The 13,609-nt window shown below is 36.7% G+C and overlaps 2 protein-coding genes across 3 annotated transcripts; one reads left to right on the top strand and one right to left on the bottom strand.

The window, feature by feature from the left end:
* Positions 1-1,405: 1,405 nt before the first annotated feature.
* LOC128232081 (prostatic acid phosphatase-like) lies at positions 1,406-5,129 on the bottom strand. 2 transcript variants are annotated; one of them, XM_052945430.1, is made up of 2 exons: positions 5,105-5,129; positions 1,406-3,348 (listed from the first exon to the last, which is right to left on the bottom strand). In XM_052945430.1, exon 2 carries the CDS (start codon positions 3,325-3,327, stop codon positions 1,963-1,965), a length of 1,365 nt encoding a protein of 454 aa, XP_052801390.1. In that variant the 5' UTR covers positions 3,328-3,348; positions 5,105-5,129; the 3' UTR covers positions 1,406-1,962. The 2 variants fall into 2 exon arrangements, with proteins under 2 accessions (XP_052801390.1, XP_052801389.1); XM_052945429.1 differs by having other exon boundaries at positions 5,084-5,122.
* Positions 5,130-12,413: 7,284 nt separating this feature from the next.
* LOC128230900 (calicin-like) lies at positions 12,414-13,277 on the top strand. The gene has a single exon (XM_052943328.1). It carries the CDS (start codon positions 12,414-12,416, stop codon positions 13,275-13,277), a length of 864 nt encoding a protein of 287 aa, XP_052799288.1.
* Positions 13,278-13,609: the final 332 nt, after the last annotated feature.

The raw sequence follows: 13,609 nt of genomic DNA, 5'->3' as shown, positions 1-13,609 counted from the left end.
GAAATCAGTATTGTTTTCACTGTGCCATGTTTCTGTTAAAACAATTATATCAGTGTGCAAACCAATCGGGTCATTGATGAGGTCCTGTTTATGACATGGAAATGACTCGATGATGAGAACGGACACAACAGAAGCATCCTCCCATATGCTGAAGAAAACATACTACCGAGACAGTCCATTTCTTTCTGTACACGTGTGTTTATCATTGGTGTTTTAGTGTCAAGGTTGATGATATACAATCCTGTGAGAGTACTAGCTCATAAGCTTGTCATCCATAAAGGCGACCATCAAAACAGAAAACAATAGTATCCATGTTAAGTCCTTGTACCTTATGGATTGTTAGCTTGCCAACAATACAGCATGGGTCTTGCAAATGTGACGTTGCCTTTATGTGTAAAATATATATAGCAAGTTATTCTAAACTGCCTCTGAACATAAAAAGACCACCCATACTTCACAAACTACACTCTAATGTCGATATATGCAGCATTGCACAGTGAACTAAATGTGACCTTTACCTTTGAGGTAGTGACACACAACATATTGTGTTGATACGTCAAACACATGCATGTGGCAAGTTTTTTTTTTCTTTTCAAAATCTGTCCATACAAGAGAAAGTTACAGCCCGGACACGACTACCTTTACTTTATGTTCTTTTAATGCAGCATTGCATAGTTAACAAACACTCAAGTGTGATCTTGACCTTAGCGATAGGACCGCGACACGATTAATTGGTTTTTGGAACACATGTGGCAAGTTGTTTTAAAATCTGTCGTACAAGAGAAAATTACAGCCCCAACACGACAACCTATACGCTATATCCTTCTATGCATCATTGCATAGTAAACAAACACCAAGTGTGATCTTGACGTACAAGGTAGGACCTACAAGGTATGGCACCGATCTTGCAGGCTACATCGTCATCTTAGTGCAAGAACTCAATATCTGTTTCTATTTTTATATGCATTTATTGAGTTAATGCACTAAGGTGACGACATGTCATCTTGGTATGTGGAACACTGGTTGCATGAGACGCTTTAGTATCGGAGTTATCATGTGTAAGCAGTCTTTTTGCCTGGTCAAGGTTTTGCATGCCCCCAAGGGGTGGGCATATTAAAATCCCACCATCCGTTCATCTGTCCGTCTGTGCATCTGGCTCAATTTCTCATTTCCAGACTGTAACTTTCTCTTGTATGGACAGATTTTAAAATTACTTCCTTGAATTTAAACTGCAATTGATTCTATTTAACTGATGGCTCTTTTGATGGGTGTATATTGACTCACAGCACTCATGTATTTATCTTCTTAACAAACTCGCATGTATGTCTGACAGAGTTGCATTAGGAAAAGGAAATTGTAATTACATGTATAACAGTAGATTGAGCAAAAATAATTTATTGCATAGTATTACATTGTATTACATAATATTTCTAAAAATGAAATAAGACAAAAAAACAATACAATTGTTGCAAGTATAGTGCACAAATCAACATCTAACATAAGCACTGCAGAATGCACGGCGTCAGTTCTGAGAAACAAGCAAATCAAAATATTAACAAATTATATGTACGTGGCAGCTAAAACTTCATTTTTCCTGCATATAAAAAAACAAATGTTGAGAGTAAATCTTATTTATCTATTAAGCTTCTATTCACCCGGCTTCTTTTAATCAACTAAAATAGCATTAATAAACATACACATTAGATCAGAGAAATGGAGATAATTCTTTAAATGAATCATGTTAGTATAATTACCATTTTTGCTAAAATGACCCTAGTTAACCTGCCACCATTTCTTTATAAGTGAAAAAAACACTGTCATAAAAATGTGAAAAGGCAATAGAAATGAGACTTCAGTGTCTATAAATTAATGCATACTTGTATGTTTGAGCCTTTGTCATAACAAAACAATAAAGATAAAAGAAAAGAATTACGCTAGTTAACTTGTGTTGAAAAATATGGGTTATCTTAGTTCAATTTCAGTCATTTCTGTAGGCACTGGCATGTAATTAACACTGTCTCGACTCTTATTGCGCATACACAAGATCAAAATAACAAACAGAATCATGGCTAACAAAATAAATATTACTAGAATTAAATTGAGTATTGGTAAAACTAGGCTTGTATGAACTTGTTCACTGGAATTCATTGCACAAGCCTTTTCAATATCAAGGGTTTGCAGGGACATATATATCCTTAGAAAAGTGTCTAAAGGGCACATTTCATCACAGCCATCAATAGTAAGAATGTAAGGGTCACTATCTGTTTCATTTCTGTATGATACTTGAACAAAGAAACCATCATCAGAATCAAACAGCTCCACTAAAACACAAGCTGTGTAATGTGGCATTTTGTTATTAAACAAATCCAGGGTCTGTAGTAACGAAACAACAGTTGAGTCATGTGCTGAGTATATAAACAGATGCTGTAATGAATCATCTTGAAATGCTTGCATTTTTGTCATGTGTTCCATCATTTGTTTTACAAGAGGTCCTCCACTAAGATATGCAATATCTTTGGGTACCCAAAATTCTGTGTGTGCCTCCTGAAGTTCCAGCAATTCAATAAAAATGTCATCAGTAACCCATTCAGGAAGAGGGTAATTGCTCACTTTCTGACAATACAGCGGGTCAATAACCTGCAAAGTGCCATTTAAACTATTTTCCTCTCCTGTATATTGAGAAACTGTTTTGAATAATTCATTAAATTTATTCTTTATTTCATTTAATTCAGGGCTGACATCAAATGCGGCCTTCTCTTGAATGAAGAGGGGACAAAGTGACCCTGTGCTTAATAGACAATCTTCTTCAATCGGCATTGTATGGACTGGAATAGGCTGCCAAACATTAAATAAGTATGGCATAGTAAGGTTATCCTCCTCTAGGTCAGATCCTTGTGGTGGGTACAAGGCGGACAGGACATTATAGACACTCATTAAAGTTCTGTCAAATGATGTACTTCTCACATACATCTCATTTCGTTCGTAAGTTGGACTAAGGAACCCATTACAGTCTATTCCCAAATCTTCTAGTCCATAACAATGCATGTATCTATCACGTAAAAACATTCCGAGCTGATACTCTTGCTGCATTCCCGTAATAGAGAGCTGGCCAAACCCTTGAGGCCAGTCTGTCTCATTATAAATGTCATTTGCATATGCATGTGTAGGACTTCTATCCCCATGGCGGAACAAAACATGTGCTAGTCTCAGAGAGTAGATTGGCTCAGGGTTTCCATCAAAATAGTTACTTGAAGGCCTATCTTCATCTTGTTGTGCTCTTATTTTCATTAAGTGCAGGCAGCTTAAAATAACAAAAGAAATCCTCATCCTGCATTGTTTTGCAATTGCCTGAATGCAAAATGAAAAAAAAGTTATTGACATAAACTTAACAGTATCATTCATGTACTGTTTCAATAAACTATCATTGCATATGTTAAGATTGATGAAAAACTAAACACTTCAAACATTGGTAAATGGAGATTTGCAACAAATCTTCAGTTTAAGTTTCATGCAAGGCCTTAATTTATTTAATCCATTTGGTTCGGGTTACCCGACCCTACTTACGAAATGGTGACCGACCCTACCATTCTTAAAGTCAGTTAAAAATAATAAAATAATATTTTTTAAGTGTTAATTATTATGTTGTTTAAAACCTTTAATTAAAGCTTTATAAAGAAGATTACTTTTGCACAATTCTCCAATGATGACAATAACATTCTTACAATAAGCCTACCTACCCTACCTGTTTTTTTTATACGGATGTAACCCTAACCACAGGCAGCAGTTGCATTGACATGACCCACTATGGCAACACCCACTCCTTGAAAAATTAGTAAAAAAAATTCAATACCAAAATTATTTGGAACATGATCATCTATCAGAAAACCCTAAATATCAACCAAAAATCCAAAGAATATTTTGTTTCCCCAAAAATACTAATATTATAATTAAAGGTTGACATGTTAAGACATTCGTCTTCGGAAGATGGTGTTTTCGTAAAATTTGTAACTAGCTTACTTTTTAACCACTTGTTTCCAAACATCTTGCATTCTTCTCAGAATATAATAAAGTTTCAGAAAACCTTGACTCCGAAAAACCCTAGGTAGGTAATTCCTAATCACCATCGGAATATGTGTTTTCAACAAAATTTTGTTTGTAGCGTCAAATAAAACAAACAAGAGAGAATGCAACCTGAACCAAGATATAAACCAAATGTTAACATCCAACTCCCTAGTATAAATAATTCCCAACTTGCAACTATGTAGGTATTCTAATATCTATATTCGAATACGAGTATCCGAGTTCAGGACAGTTGAGGTCAAAAACAAATTAACGTTATACTGACCTGGTAGCAATTTTGGAATGTGTTTTGCATGTGAATAGATAATCTTTTGTTGTATTGCCTGCAACAGTTTCCATGTCCTGTCATTCGTTTTATTTGACGAAACAAGTGGAATTTTGGGAGTTTGGGTCTTAAAATATCCAATTTGTTGATGGAAATGTATTGAAGTTGTACCTTTTCTGGAATTTTTATCATATTCTGAGAAGAATGCAAGTTATTTGGAAACAAGTTACCCGCTTTTCAAAAACACCATCATACGTACGAGGGTCTCAACATGTCAACCTTTAATAAGAATATTAGTATTTGTTGTGTGTTTTTCCTTTGAATTTTGGATGATATTTAGCAGTTTAGGGTTTTGTGATAGATGGTCATGTTCCAAATAATTTTGGTCCTGAAAAAAATAAGTTTGTTTGCCTTTTTGAGGAAAGGGGTGTGGCCTTAGGCTTAGGATGGGTCATGTCAATGCAACTGCCGCCTGTGACCCCAACCAAACCATTATTTGGCCCAACCACGGACTGTGGCCCACTAGTCATTCTAAAATGCTGTTCATGCTTAACATCATTAAAATAGAAGCCTGGACGGCATTTTAGAATTACTACGTGGCCCACTTAAAAAACCTATGTAACAAAAAATAGAAGTAAGGAAAAAACTTCGTAAATTATGTGTTTTAAATGTTACACATTTAATATACATGTTAGTACAGATAATCGATGTCAGTTGAAAAATAAAAGGGAATCACACCTGTATATAAATATATATCACCTGCGAACTCGAATTTACCTGGAATGGTAATATTGTAATAAAGGGAGGTAATATTTGTATAACTTATCAAGTACAAAGGTTACTATATACTATAAACTTTATTGAAAAGCCGATGTATGCTAATAATAATAATAATAAATGATACGTCGATCATCATCATCATCATCATCATCATCATCATCATCATCATCATCATCATCATCATCATCATCATCATCATCATCATCATCATCATCATTATCATCCTCATCGTCGTCGTCACCACCACCACCACCACCACCACCACCATCATCATCATCATCATCATCATCATCATCATCATCATCATCATCATCATCACCATCGTCATCATCATCCCCTAGTTCAATAATGGTGAATTGATCCGACTTAGCGATGTCAGTTAGATGACATGAATATACGCTACCAACGATGGCCTTTTTTCAACAGCGGCTGTTTGTTCGTAACGAGGGCTATGAGGTTTATGAGAAATGTACTTTGAGTTTATTCGAGAAAAATGTTTTTGTTACAAAGTTCCGCTATGACATTTTTTATGGCAAAGAACGACACATGTTCCATATTCTGAAAGTCATGGTAACGAATATAAAATGGCGTTTATATGTTTCTGACTAAAAAGCTTGAAGCACAAACATTGACTGTCACTGTAGAGTTATATGGGTGGTTCTGATTGTTTGGTGGGTCGTTCACAGGCTGCGAAGTTCGAGCACGAAGATGACCTTCACTTCGGGTGCTTGGAATAACTTATCATGTTGGTGATTACAAATTGTGTCACAGTTGTTCGACGTGTATGCAGGCAATTCAGACCAATGAAACACGCCAATAAAGCATTCAATAGCCCACTTAACAATACCCAAAGGGTCATTTTTCAACGTTGAATGTTGATCCTTTATTTAACGGTTAATGATAAGTAAAATAAAGGTCAGTTATCGACTATCCGTAACAGATAATCACCTAGGTGTCTCTGGAAATAACCGGCAGCGTCTTTCGTAATCTAAGTCAATATTGACTGACTTCTTTACACGCAATTCCGACATAGAACTGCCTAAACCGATTTATTACGGATTTTAGATCCACATGCATGCAGCCCAAATTAAGATTCAGCACTGGTTCCCATTTTACGTATAACACCTTGGCAATTGCCACCTCGGTTTTAGACCATTATTGTACTGCCACCTCGATTTGAGACCGTTTCTGTGGTGCCACCTCGGTAAGAGACCGTTGCTGTGGTGCCACCTCGGTAAGAGACCGTTGCTGTGGTGCCACCTCGGTAAGAGACTGTTGCTGTGGTGCCACCTCGATTTAAGACCGTAGCTGTGGTGCCACCTCGATTTGAGACCGTTGCTGTTGTGCCACCTCAGTAAGAGACCGTTAGTGCCACCTCGGTTAGAGACCGTTGAAGGGAACATCCGGTACATTGTGATCCGCAATTGCTTATTATATGGGTTGACAGAGAGACGCAGGTAGTATTCTTAAGGAACATCCGGTATATTGCGATCCCTATATGCGAATTATATGGGTTAACAGAGAGACGCGGGGAGTATTCTTAGGGAACATCCGGTATATTGCGATCCCTATATGCGAATTATATGGGTTGACAGGAAGACGCAGGTAGTATTCTTAAGGAACATCCGGTATATTGCGATCCCTATATGCGAATTATATGGGTTGACAGAGAGACGCGGGGAGTATTCTTAAGGAACATCCGGTACATTGCGATCCCTATATGCGAATTATATGGGTTGACAGGGAGACGCAGGTAGTATTCTTAAGGAACATCCGGTATATTGAGATCCCTATATGCGAATTATATGGGTTGACAGAGAGACGCGGGGAGTATTCTTAGGGAACATCCAGTATATTGCGATCCCTATATGTCTAGTATATGGGTTTACAGAGAGACGGGGGGAGTATTCTTAGGGGACATCCGGTATATTGCGATCCCTATATGTCTAGTATATGGGTTTACAGAGAGACGGGGGGAGTATTCTTAGGGAACATCCGGTATATTGCGATCCCTATATGCCTAGTATATGGGTTTACAGAGAGACGCGGGGAGTATTCTTAGGGAACATCCAGTATATTGCGATCCCTATATGTCTAGTATATGGGTTTACAGAGAGACGCGGGGAGTATTCTTAGGGAACATCCGGTATATTGCGATCCCTATATGCCTAGTATATGGGTTTACAGAGAGATGCGGGGAGTATTCTTAAGGAACATCCGGTATATCGCGATCCCTATATGCTTAGCATATGGCCGGTTTACAGAGAGACGCGGGGAGTATTCTAAGGGAACTTTCGGTATATTGCGATCCCTAAATGCTTAGCATATGGGTTTACAGGGAGACGCGGGGAGTATTCTTAAGGAACATCCGGTATATTGCGATCCCTATATGCTTAGTAACTGGGTTTATAGAGAGACGCGGGGAATATTCTTAGGGAACATCCGGTATATTCATTCGGAGCTCCTCGGCCATTTTTATCGAAAACAACCTCGGATGTATGCCGGTACATCAGTTGAAGTAGTTCGTAAAATTTTGAATTATATCATTAATGAAATCTAGTGTTTAAGAATTGTATTTATTGATCAAAGTTTAAATTGAGTGTCAGTGAAGTATATTATTGCGAACATAATTAAGATTCCCAAGAGTAAAGTCATAAAGTTTAACTGCTAAATAAAATTACTACGCGATCTACTTGCAGCGGACTTAAACGTACCTCTTTTTGAGTATGTAAACCGTCCAAATACATCCGAGGTTGTTTTCGATAAAAATGGCCGAGGAGCTCCGAATGTCGGTATATTGCGATCCCTAGATGCTTAGTAACTGGGTTTACAGACGGTACAGGCCGAAATCGGCATTTATAGCTTTCTAGAAAAACTCAGATACACCCTGGAACAACTTGCCTGCACCTGCTGTGCGTTGAGGCATTGGTATCCTTTAAGCGGGGACTGTCCATTTAAAACGTAGGGTTCCAGCTGTAAGTAAACCGTTTGGGGCTATGTTGGCCATGGCTACTATAACCGGAGAGGCCTGGAAGGGAAGAGCGAAAACACAGCTTGTAAATATTTTTTTTCTTTTTGTAATTGCTATTCTACGACAATCCGTTTATTTTGTAAATATTTCCATTTTATTACCTGTCATTTTATTTTCTCAATCTCACTGCTTTCTCTGTTTTCTGACCATAGTAGTAACCTCCCATCATGTAATAGTCAAGTGTGACTGAGACGATGTAACCTGCATAGATCTAGTCATTTCGTACAGTAGTCGGTTTATACTCTCTGATTAAATTATAAAGAGCTCCAATCAAGGGATGATAGCATCAATTGAATAAGAGACATAAACCTCCAAATCATTTGGAGAGCTATACAATTCAATTGAAGACATCTCTAAATCAACTAAATTGAAGAGCACTTCAACTGACTTGGCGCTATCTCTAAATCAATTATATCCAGAGACCTATCTAATTCAATTGGAAACACTTCCAAATCATTATTTTACATTATGTTGTTTCAAATTTAGTCAAATTCATGCTGTAAACAATTGAATTAAAGGGTTCATTAATATTTTAATTCAACATTTTGTTTTAACAGAAGAGCAGAACATTGTTTATGGATACAAACAACAACATATTTGTAAGTTTCTTATGATGTTTGCATAGTATATAAATTATGATTAATTAATAATAGATTTATTTGTATTGTTAGATAACAAATTAATAAACTTTTGCTTTGTTGGCCACGTGTAGTAATATCTTTTAATATATTTGGCTCTTAAGTCTGCGTATTTCGGACATATTAGTAAAAAGTGATATTCACTTTCAATCATTCTTTGGTTGCAGTAGATGCATAATCTTTGAGATCTAGATGTATTAACGTATCCAGCACGTTTAATTTGTAGATCATGTGATGAAACTCTAAATTTTGACATTGCTTTTCTAAATTTTGAATCTTTTACAGCAAAAAGGTAATTTTCTATGTGAAATGTATGTTTAAAAAGACAATATGTTTCAAGACGTCCTATTTATGGATGAATACCAGCTTTGATGATTATTATCTAGTATACGCTGTTTATAACACTAAAATCGATAAGCATATTAAGCTGGTTCTCCCAGAAATAGCCAAGCCCGTGTTCATTAAGAATCTTCTTAACTCTGAATGCCCAGCTATTTCCTTTATAGTTTAGTTCATTATTAGTATCGTTTTTTAGCATTTTATATGTTTTATATATTAAGAAGTTCTCGTTTAAAGTAATTAAACTTATCCAGTAATTTATAAGTAGTATTTTTCTGTGTATTGACATTGGTATTCGACCAAGTTCAACATACAGAGCTTCGCGATTTGTAGAGCGTCTCACACCTAATATTTTCGACAACATTTCAAGTGTAAAATTTCTACATCCGGTCCGTCATGGTAGCCCCATACTTCTGCCCCATAATTTAGTGTTGGTAAAACAAGCGAGTCGAACAATTCAACTCTATTACTAACTGGAGGGTCAAGATTATTGTAAACGACGAATAAATTATGGAGTGAAAAAGATGCATGTTGGGCGACTCTTTGTTGAGTGCGATTCCAGTTTCCATTTTTAAAAAGATGTACACCCAAATTTTTGAATGAAGAGACATCATCGATCTTAGAGTTATACAAATAGAAGTCATATAACGTATGGCGACCATTTTCAAAAATTACAACTTTTGTTTTATTTACATTAAGACGCAAACCCCACGTATTATAGTAGCTTTCGATGTCATCTAACATTGATTGTGAAGTTTTAGGATCATTTGCAAAAACTACCGCGTCATCAGCGAATAATAACATGAATATTTTCAGGTCATCAATTTCCAATATGCCATTTAAGTTGCTATTTATACTTTCTAAGATATCGTTTAGAAAAAAGAGACACAAAATGCTACTAGCCGGGTCCCCCTGTTTGACGCCTATGTTAGAATAAATTGGATGAGACCTTTCGATCATTCCTGTATCTAATGTATGATTTGACAACAGAATACATAGATTGTAAGCTTTTTACAAAGTCTGTACTTATATTCGAAGACAAGAGTTTTCTCCACAATAAAACCCTATCAATCCGATCAAACATTTTCTCCCAGTCTAAAAATGCAACGTATAATTTATTCTTATTCGTAAGAGATTTTGTGATGAGGGCGTGTAATACAAATATGCAGTCGATTGTCGATTTATTTTTTGGGAAACCGAACTGGTTGTCAATAAGTGTATTATGTTTATCCGACCATTTTATTAGTCGATTTACTAGTGATTTTGAGTATATTTTCGATAATATGTTATTTAGCGTAATTCCTCGAAAATTCTTAGACTCATGAGCCCCGCCTTTAAGTATTGGAATATAATACCTTCTGCCCAATTCCCGGGGAACACACCATCATTGAATAATTTATTATAGAAACTTACTAAAAATGGCGAAATTAGGTCAAAAGAGTTTTTTTAAATTTCTGCAATAAGTAAATCACTTCCGGAACTTTTTTAATTATTCTGTGCACTGACAGCGTCCTATAATTCTGATTCTGTAAACTCAATATCTAAATCATCATCGTAATAGTTGTATTTGTAGGCGTCGTATGGTAAGTATTATAGGTTACATGTACCCCATATAAAGTATCAAACTGATCATAAATATAATCTAGTGTTACTCCAGTTGGGTCCTTTTGTTTATATTAGTTTAAACATATTTATTGAGGAAAATAACACAAGACAACATATATACATCAATGAAAAACAAAGAATTTGATCGAAAGCATAGCTTATATAGATCATTTTGTTTATATTGTTTTTTAATATTTTTCCAGAATGACTTTGAATCTTTCTTTGCAAGTTTACTGATACGGTTGCCCTCAGTGCGCATAAACTGCCATTAAATTTTATTAAATATAGTGTTTTAGAATTGTTTTTATTGATCCAAGTTTAATTTGATTGTCAGTGAAGTATATTATTGCAAACATAATTAAGATTTCCAAGAGTTAAGTCATAAAGTTTAACTGCTAAATAAAATTAATACGCGATCTACTTGCAGCGGACTTAAACGTACCTCATTTTGAGTATGTAAACCGTCCAAATACATCCGAGGTTGTTTTCGAAAAAAAAAATGGCCGATGAGTTCCGAATGCAACAATCTGTACTTACATGTACATCAATTCCGGAAGTTCATGACCGGTGCGGATAACTGCGTGCCGTCTCTCTTGATGAGAATGATCCTACCTAGGCACAGCGATGGCCGAATAACTGATTAACCGTTTATTACTTTGGCTGTTTTTTGTTGTTGAGAAAGTGAGTTTTGTCAAGAAAACACATTTTACATGCAGGAAAAATATTCAGTTTATAACACCATACTTTACTTCTGTTTGGCTCTCAGAAAACTGTTTTATTGGAGTTATTTCGCAGGCTACTTTTCATTTCGCTTTTTGTTATCAAAGTGCCAAAGGTGCGAACGTGCTGCGGAAATCAATATCATTAAATTATGTACACGTGAACATGTTTATGAATTATAACTTGAAGTGAATTGTATTAACTTCAGATGGACCTGGGTTACGTCGAAGAAGTGAACACAGCCACAATCAAACAATGAATCTGCAGCAGGAAGCGCTAAGCAATGGCTTAGAGACTCTCCGGCTCTCAGAGCAGTACACGGACTTCACAATTGTCGCTGACAACATGAAGGTGTTTCCCTGTCACAAGGCGGTCCTTGCTGCCACCTCACCGTTCTTTCAAACGATGTTCAGCAGCGATATGCAGGTACTCTTAACTAGCTGAATGAACAATGATTCATGAAATCTGATATTTAACCAAACACTTACAGTGAAAATTCAGCACGCCCTATATCCAGCTACTCCGTATCGCTATAGTAGCATATGTTGCGTTATACCTTTAACAGACACCTTTTTTACAATATTAACTTAATTTTCAGTAACATTTTTATCAGAAACATATATTTATTTCCTAAAGAAATTATTTCGAATGTGTTCGATTGCTGACTTGTTTTTTTCCCCAAGAAAATGCACTAAATCATGCTGGGAACTGTCAGGTAAAAATTAAGTGCAGTTCCGTTACTTTAAAAGGAATAATACAAAAGGACGTTTTTCTGAAGAGCTGTATCACGTCTTGTTCGGTTTCTGGTTTCGACCACGGTTGGCGTTTACACATCGAACTCGACGTCACGCTCATAATACAGGACATCCGCCTGAAAAGCGTCCTGTCATAATATGATGTGTGTATAAATATTCCTTGTGATTATATTGAACATGTTAAATTTTAATAGTAAGCGATGTCCAACTCAGCCAATCTGCCCTTTACTGAAGAAACAACCGAACGCCTCCTGCAGTTCATTTACACAGGACGCCGAGACGTCATCAAGACTGAGTCAGTTCCAGAATTATTCCACGCTGCAAGCTTTCTACAACTCAGCACGCTGTCTGTCGAATGTGAAGATTTTCTCTCTCGTGGCATCAGCCCTGAAATCAGTCTGGAAATCTGGCAAATGGCAAAGTTATTTGAAAAACATCAAATAGCAGAGGCAGCTAAATCAATTGTTATTCAGAATTTTGGAATGTTCATCACGACTGATGCTATCGGACAGGTTGCTTTTGAGCTGTTAAAAGATTTGTTGGGTGAAGTATTTCTCAATTGCAGTGGAACTGTAAAGTGTACAGCGGGATGGGTTTGGTTTATTGCGCATGATGAACCATCAGAGCAGGATGCACGATCCTTGATATCTGTTTTACTCAAGGCACAAAACGTGGAGAACAAGGATATTCTTCATGCAACGTTGAGATTTGATGGCGATTCAGCGTTGGGGAATGTGAACAGCGACATTGTTAAAGAAAGGAAAATAATGTGGGATGAGGCGTGCGAGTTTTATTTTTTCAAAGAGTCTCAGCCCACAATCATTACAGGTCAGATGGGTGAAACTGGAAGAGTGTCCGAGCTTTGTGAGTGGTTAGTGGTGGTTGGAGGTGCAAATCATGAAAAGGCTAGTTTAACAGTCCTGAATTATAAGAAACAAAATTGGTATTCAGTAGATAATGCTCCTCCGACTGCCCTTGGTTACAAATACGCAATATGTGCGGTTGGCAGTTTGCTCTTCCTCAGTGGAGGTACTCAGAAGCCAAAACAATTTCTGTTTTTTTGACGCAGAACTAGGTCGTTGGAAAAGGCTTACTGATCTCCCTGTAGGTAGAGAGCACCATACAATGGTGACGGTTGGTCAAGATATCTTTGTGTTGTCAGGGATTTCAAAAGAAGAACCAGAGGCTAACTGCAGCGTTTATAAATACAGCACTTCAAGCATACAATGGCAGAAGGACCATGGCATTATACCCTATTCTGTGGCAGGAGCAAGGTCTGTTGTTGTTCGTAGGAACATATATCTTCTTGGGGGGTGCTCTGTCAACTCTGAATATTCGCCATGTGCTAAAATCCAGTGTTTTGACACATCCTCGTCGATTAGTTGGAACTTTCAAA

This window comes from Mya arenaria, chromosome 4, assembly GCF_026914265.1.
Source record: "Mya arenaria isolate MELC-2E11 chromosome 4, ASM2691426v1".
NCBI lineage: Eukaryota > Metazoa > Mollusca > Bivalvia > Myida > Myidae > Mya > Mya arenaria.
The sequence above is the reverse complement of the archived record's forward strand: the minus strand, read 5'-3'. Positions and strand labels throughout refer to the sequence as shown.

Excerpts from the sequence above, each read along its gene's own strand:
- LOC128232081 (XM_052945430.1), bottom strand. The coding sequence starts at position 3,327 with ATGAGGATTTCTTTTGTTATTTTAAGCTGCCTGCACTTAATGAAAATA.
- LOC128230900 (XM_052943328.1), top strand. The coding sequence starts at position 12,414 with ATGTCCAACTCAGCCAATCTGCCCTTTACTGAAGAAACAACCGAACGC.